Source organism: Trifolium pratense, linkage group LG1, assembly GCF_020283565.1.
Source record: "Trifolium pratense cultivar HEN17-A07 linkage group LG1, ARS_RC_1.1, whole genome shotgun sequence".
Lineage (NCBI taxonomy): Eukaryota > Viridiplantae > Streptophyta > Magnoliopsida > Fabales > Fabaceae > Trifolium > Trifolium pratense.
In genome coordinates, this window is record NC_060059.1 from 39385016 (window position 1) to 39392604 (window position 7589).

Genomic DNA, 7589 nt, shown 5'->3' on the forward strand with positions numbered 1-7589 from the left:
TGGGTTTATGCTCACTTCATGTTTCCCAATAAAAGAATATTATACTTTTTGAACTGAATATAAAAGCATAGCTAATTTATTTTTTTGCTACATAAAGAGCATAGTTAATTTGACTTGAATAGTGATATTCATATGTTGGTTGAATGAAAGAATTGATGTTTTGGTTTTGTACTATTGGGTTGTCCAAACGTAATTTTGAAACATGACTTTTGAAAACAATAGTATTTGCCTAATGATAATTTGGCAAAAAAAAACTATTAACATTAAATTACATCGGCGTAACATTTCAGTAGTATTACACAACCCAATAACGCTTTAACGAATACAAATTTACAAAATTTATTGTTCTGTTGAATCAAGATTAACAGTATTCGCGGAAGGTGGTTTAGAGAGCATGTTTCGCGGAAGGTGGGGATGGGTCCGACTCTTTTTTCTGGACTGATCCTTGGGTAGGTGGGACTTCGTTGAGGGAGCAGTTTGGTCGGCTATTTGACCTGACAGAAAACAAATCAGCTACAGTGGCTGAGATGTTTATGCTAGGTTGGGGGGCTGGAGGGGAGGCGTGGGTGTGGCGACGTCGGTTGAGGGCGTGGGAGGAGGAGATGCTGGGAGAGTGTCAGTCTTTACTTCTTACCATCTCTTTGCAGGATCATGTTTCAGATAGGTGGCAGTGGCAGTCTGATTTGGATGATGATTATACTGTCTGTGGTGCTTATCAGCTTTTCACAACACAGGATGCAGTTACTTTGGATGCAGCATCAGGTCTTATTTGGCACCGTCAGGTTCCTTTGAAGGTTTCCATTTGTGTCTGGCGACTCTTGCGGGACAGGTTACCTACCAAAGCAAACCTGGTTACTAGAGGGATTTTATCTACGGCGAACCAACTTTGTGTTTCTGGTTGCGGAGAGGTTGAGTCGGCTCAACACTTGTTCCTTTCCTGCAGTACTTTTGGTGCCCTTTGGTCCCTTGTCAGCTCCTGGATTGGTTCTCCTTTGGTGACTGCTCAGACTCTTTCCGATCATTTTGTCCGGTTCACAGTTTCAGCAGGTGATCTTCGAGCACGACGTTCTTTCATGCAGCACATTTGGTTTGCTTGTGTGTGGGTGGTGTGGACCGAAAGAAATCACAGATTGTTTAGAGGCTCAGAAAACACAGTGCATCATATGTTGGACAAGATCAAGACTTTTTCATACAGGTGGTTAAAAGCGACGAGTATTACTCTAGCTGTGAACTGCCATAGTTGGTGGTCTAGTCCTATGCTTTGTTTGGGTCTTGTTTAGTGTAGTTTCTTTTGGTTCTTGTACGATGACTCTTTTGTAATCTTTCTTAGTCTCTTTTGGCACGTCTTGTGCTGAGAAGACTATGTTGTTTATATATAAATATATCTCATTTTGGCTTGTTCAAAAAAAGATTAACAGTATTCAATAAAATCGCATAAACCGTTAATCTTCATAGATCTCAATAACATATCAAACGATTTTAAATTTTTATACAATTTAATATAAATGATCTATATGATATAAATTTTCAATCTAACCGAGGATTTTGTTAAATTTATATGCGTTAAATTACCATTGAGCGGTGTAATATATATAACTGAATTATTACACTCATGTAATTTGATATCTCTCCATATAAATATACACACATTAATTATAATATTCTTTTTCACTCAAAGCAAACTCATTTAAAAATAATTAAGGATGTTTTAGTAAATTTGTTATATTCAAAGATTATAATGATAGTATTCGACACATTTAAGAATCAGAATGATGGTTTACTCAAGTGTTTAAATTAGATAGTGTATATTAATACAGTAGTAGTATTTTTATTTTTATTTTTTGAGGTCAACAAGCAGTTAGCAATCAGGGCCATCCCAATAAATTAGAGGTCGGATTCTCATAATAAAAACCGACTCCTAATAAAATAAAGGATAAAAGTCCCATAAGTCACAGCTTAACTGACAAAAATACCAAAATTGTTAGGCCGGATGTCGTGACCCGGGTTCGAACCCGGGATCTCACAATTATATGTGAGTTTAATTTCAGTGGATTACCACTTCATCTAAGACAAAAAAATAAATAAAAAATAAAGGGTAAAATATGTTTTTTATCCCTATTTTTATAGCGAGTTTTGATTTTCGTTCCCGTAAAATAAAAGTATTTATTTTCATCCCTACAAAAAAAAAATTTAATCTCTAAGGAACAAAATTTTGACATGTTAATGCCAATATTATGACATTTTTATGTTTAAAATGGTTTATATAATGTCTATATATCATATTAAATCTATATAAGTTCATATTATGTTAAAAGAAAATGTCAAAATTTTGGCCATTAAGGACTAAAAACAAAAGAAATATTTTATGGTGACAAAAACAAATAATTTTAATTTACAGGGACGAAAATCAAAATTCACTATAAAAATAGTGACTGAGAACATATTTTACTCTAAAATAAAAAATAATTTTTTAAAAAATGAACAAATTTTTATTTAAATTATAATAAATAAATACAAAAAAAAATATCGTTCGTGTGCAAACAGCAAGTCTAAGTGGACTGGGCTGGTGGAAGTAGCTGACTTGTTGTTTACATCTCATAGGCTACGCCTAAATTAAAAATTAAAATTTAGAGGCTTATTGTGGATCATAGGCTACCGCCGAGTTACTATTTACACCCCTAAATTTAGAGTTGTTTGCACCTTGTTTAACTAATATATAGTCCGACTACAACTAGATCATGGGTGGGCGCTTTATAGTGGAGGATCCACGATCCTGGATCAGGGGTGCAAATTTTACGATGAATTTTAGTGGCACATAATTTCATTCTTAAAATGAATCAACAAGAAATCCTGGATACGAACTTTGCTCTATACATATTGAAATGTTAATACCAACTGAGTTATACACATGTTGATATGTTTTTGAGATTTGTTAAATTTTAACGGTGTTCAATAAAAATGCACAAATTGTTAATTTTAGTGGATTGCAAAAACATATAAAATGATTTTAGATTTTTTTAAAACCAAACATCATTGATTTATACGATATAAATTTTTAATTCAATAGTAAATTTTTAATTTTTTTTTGTATGTTATCAAATGGGCATGTATGTTATGTTGTATGCTATAATAAAAACTCTATTATAATAGTCTCATTCGTTGTTATTTTTACTGTTAAATGATTGTCCGCTACTTAAGTAGCGAATGACAAAACATAAAATTTACCATAGGGCATTTGGTAGGGTGTGGGATCTATGTTGGGCCAAAATTAAGAAATTTTAACTCATTCGCTACTTAAGTGACAGAAAAAATCCGTTACCTAACTAACTGATAGAAATATTTTGATAAATTTGTAGGGCGCGAAGTAACAAGTAGGGTGCAAAAGTAAGATGATTGACAGTGTCCATAAAGTCACCCTGTCCCCCTATCACCATCCATCTAGATTAATCTCTACTAATCATTTTAAAATATCGATCTTGCATTTAGTAGTCCTGCTTAGTAGTAAGCATAGGAGTTCCCCTCAATGTATTTTTCATGAATCAGAGTAATATAAATTAAAGAGCAGTGTTCTTTAAATTAGAGTTTTTTCTGTTTAAATTTTGGTTCTGATTGAGTTAAATTTCCATCCATTTATCAGTTTAATAAAAATAAATAGAAGATAGAGTTTTTTAATAATATAATAAAAAAAAATGGAGGGAGATTAATAACTAATAAATACATATTCCTACTGTTCTACTACTACTTTCTAGTACTAATAATTGAATAACAAATAAATAGAATATTTAACAATGTAGCAAAGAAAAACATTGGCAAAGAAAGCAATGTAGCATTGCAGTCTGCTATAGCCTCTCTATTTTTCATAAATTGTGGATGTAAAATGTTATAAAGATTATAAACTTTTTTCAGACTATAAAATGACAAGTATTTATTGGCAAGAACACTGGTATTTTCAGATTGTTATGTAGTTAGATAGATAGACAGATATATAGACATTCAATCTTGACCAAAAGCTTGCACCTAATGTTAAGAAGTCCCGCATCGGTTGCGAGATGGTCTGAATAAGTGTTTATATACTAGAGGCAATCCTCATCTTACAAGTCGATTTTGTACAGATGAGTTAGACCCAATTCTAAGATGGTATCAAAGTCTATCCACGATTCGCTGGGCCACTTCGTATCGGGCCCTCCACCATTCATATCCGCGCCTCAAGCCCATAGCGCTTGGCACAAGCGGGGTGTTAAGAAGTCCCACATCGATTGCGATATGGTCTGACTAAGTGTTTATAAACTAGAGGCAATCCTCACTTTACAAGCCGGTTTTGTAATGATGAATTAGGCCCAATACTCAATTTTAAGACCTGGATACACAATCATGTAAACATTTTTATCAGAAGCTCAGGTAACAAGCTGCTACAACTCATCTAGTGTAGCTTTATTCATAATGGATTTGGATACTAACTTTTCTCCAGTAATAGGACATGGTACCAGTTTGAATTAACTTATAGATACTTCTCCATTAAGATAAATTAATGTTTCTTTACAAACAAACAAAATGTCGAGTTATGTTATGACTGTTTATAGAAAAGTTTAATGAGAGTTTAAAATACTCATAATTATTTGCAGAGTAGTTTAACCAAAAGGATAGCCATTTGTTCTTATAATGCTGAAACTCTTAGAATATTTGCATCAACATTCAACAATGAAAAGAAAAGATAGCAACATGAGCACAGAGTTCATCAAACCATCAAATACAGTTATAGAGCAGTTGACATGTTGCAGAGGCCTTTGGACATGAAGATAATTCGATTTCTATTTCATGTTGTTCCTTCTCACTCCATATTGTCATGGTTTGTAAAAACCCATCATTATTTAGAATATATCTTGCTAACATAATGTCTTGATGTAGGTCTAGAAGTGCAAAGTCCCAAATTCGAAGATATGATGAAAGGCATTTTGGAGCGGATTTATGCTGAGAGTTGACTGTATAACATGATTGCATCATGAGTAGTACATGAGTGTGTCATCTGTAATTCTAGACTATGAATAATTACATCAATGCAAAATAATTAAATTTCAAACTTGCAACCGAATGGGATCAATTGTCCTTATCACGTGATATTTTATTTATGTGCATTAGCTGAAAATTAGCTTCATGGTAATTATGCACGTGGTGATTCAATACACACGGCGCCGTATAATTTTATAATTTGAAACTTTTTAAAAAAAATCAATCACTCGTTCATACATTGTTTAATTCAAAATGTTTTTCTGTGGTGAATGAAGGGTTCACATTTTAACTTCAAAATTTCAAACTGTGTTTCATGGGAGTGAGAGAATGGTGAAGAGGACAAAAAAATTGTTTCTTATAAAGTTCGCATTCTATGATACGAACTTTTTTTTTTCTTCTTCAATTTTTGCTATGTACACAATTGTTTTCTACATTACAATGGGTTAAAATTGGAACGTCATAAGGTGTTAAGAGTCCCACATCGGTTGAGAGATGGCCTGACTAAGTGTTTATATACTAGAGGCAATCCTCACCTTACAAGCCGGTTTTGTAAGGAAGAGTTAGGCTCAATACTCATTTCTAAGATGGTATCAGAGCCTCTTCACGATCCGTTAGGCCACCTGTTATCAGGTTTCCGTTATCGGGCCACCTACCGTTTATATCCACGCACCAAGCTCAATAGTGCTGGGCGTGAGGGGGTGTGTTAAGAGTCCCACATCGGTTGAGAAATGACCTGACTAAGTGTTTATATACTAGAGGCAATTCTCACCTTACAAGCCGGTTTTGTAAGGATGAGTTAGGCCCAATACTCATTTCTAAGATAAGGCGCCGCGTGAGATTTAGGGGACACGAAAAGAATGAATCTCAATTGTCTTTAAATACTCTATTCATTGTATTTCATCGTATTTCTTGGCAATTAATCTCGCACAATGAATTAATTTATTTTATTTTATACAACACAGTGGATTAAAATTGATTCAAAAAAAAAAAAAACACAGCGGATTAAATTAAGACTTAAATTGATCTTTTTATAAGATTCAGTCTCTCAAAAATATGCTTATAAAAAAGCATCTCTCATAAAAAAATATATTACATTTGAATTAATCTCGAATATTTTTTTATAGACGAAACAGTAGTTCTTCTATCTAGTTAATAGAATAATTAATTTATCTATTATATAAAAAATATTATAGACTAGTTTTGTATATTTTTTAAAAGACTAAACTGGGTCGCAAGAGTTTATGCGAGACTTATTTCAATTTTAAACATTGTTGTTGTGTGTGTGAATTTATGTTTGTTGTTGTCATTTCTCCCGTAAATTAACATTAGAAAATTGGACCCAAAAAAATTGAGGATCAACTTAGATTTTTTTGTCAACATCTTAGATTTAGGAGACACGAAAAGAATGAATCTCAATTGTCTTGAAATATTCTATTCATTGTATTTCATCGTACTTCTTAGCAATTAATCCCGCAAAATGGATTAATTTATTTTATTTTATACAACACAATGGATTAAAATTGATTAAAAAAAATACAGTGGATTAAATTAAGACTTAAATTGATCTTTTTATAAGATTCAGTCTCTCAAAAAAATGCTTATAAAAAAACATCTCTCAGAAAAAATATATTACATTTGAATTAATCTCGAATATTTTTTATATAGAGGAAACAGTAATTCTTCTATTTAGTTAATAGAATAATTAATTTATCTATTATATAAAAAATATTATAGACTAATTTTGTATATTTTTTAAATGACTAAATTGGGTCGCAAGAGTTTATGCGAGACTTATCTCAATTTTAAACATTGCAGTTGTGTGTATGAATTTATGTTTGTTGTTGTCATTTCTCCCGTAAATTAACATTAGAAAATTGGACCCAAAAAAATTGAGGATCAACTTAGATTTTTTTGTCAACAACTTAGATTTTATTTTTAGAGTCGTGATAACTAGTGCCTCGAGCATTGGTTAAGGAACTAAAAAAATAAATTTTACGTCGAAAGCAACACATTTAGAACAATTTTTTTTGAAGCATCTTGACTGCATAAATTTTATTAATATTTTACATTTAGTATCCTTACCTAGTACTCCTAAGGCAATATTTAACAATTTTCTTATTTTAAATAAATTTATAAAAAAAATCAACGACAAAAATATAAATAGAGAAGATTCATTCATTCATTGTCTTTGAATAGTAGGGGTTTTAGTGGGACATCCATGTTGGATGTTTGTACCAAAATAATTTATTTCTCACGTTCAACACAAGTAAGCACACGAGGGGAAGAAAGAGACCTCTACAAGTTGTTGCCACTACTTAACTAAGCAATCTACTGTTTCAGTGTTTGTGACTTGTGCGATGCTGCTTATAGAGTGAACAAGTACACACATAACAAGCTAACTTATGACATTCAGACGTTAGGAATGAGGTTCGAATTCCGGTCACTTCACTTTGTGTGTTTGAGTTTTTAATGATTTTATTATTTCATCTATAAATCAAAAAAAATATTATAAAGTCCAACTTTTTTCATTAAATTGACTACTCTTGAATATCCAACAAGCCTTCTATGATCACAAGATAAAA

At 32.1% G+C, this 7589-nt stretch overlaps 1 protein-coding gene across 1 annotated transcript; it reads left to right on the forward strand.

The window, feature by feature from the left end:
• The first annotated feature begins 527 nt into the window (after positions 1-527).
• Positions 528-1280, forward strand: LOC123894023. Its single transcript, XM_045943888.1, has 2 exons — positions 528-540; positions 661-1280. Exons 1-2 carry the CDS (start codon positions 528-530, stop codon positions 1278-1280), a joined length of 633 nt encoding a protein of 210 aa, XP_045799844.1.
• Positions 1281-7589: the final 6309 nt, after the last annotated feature.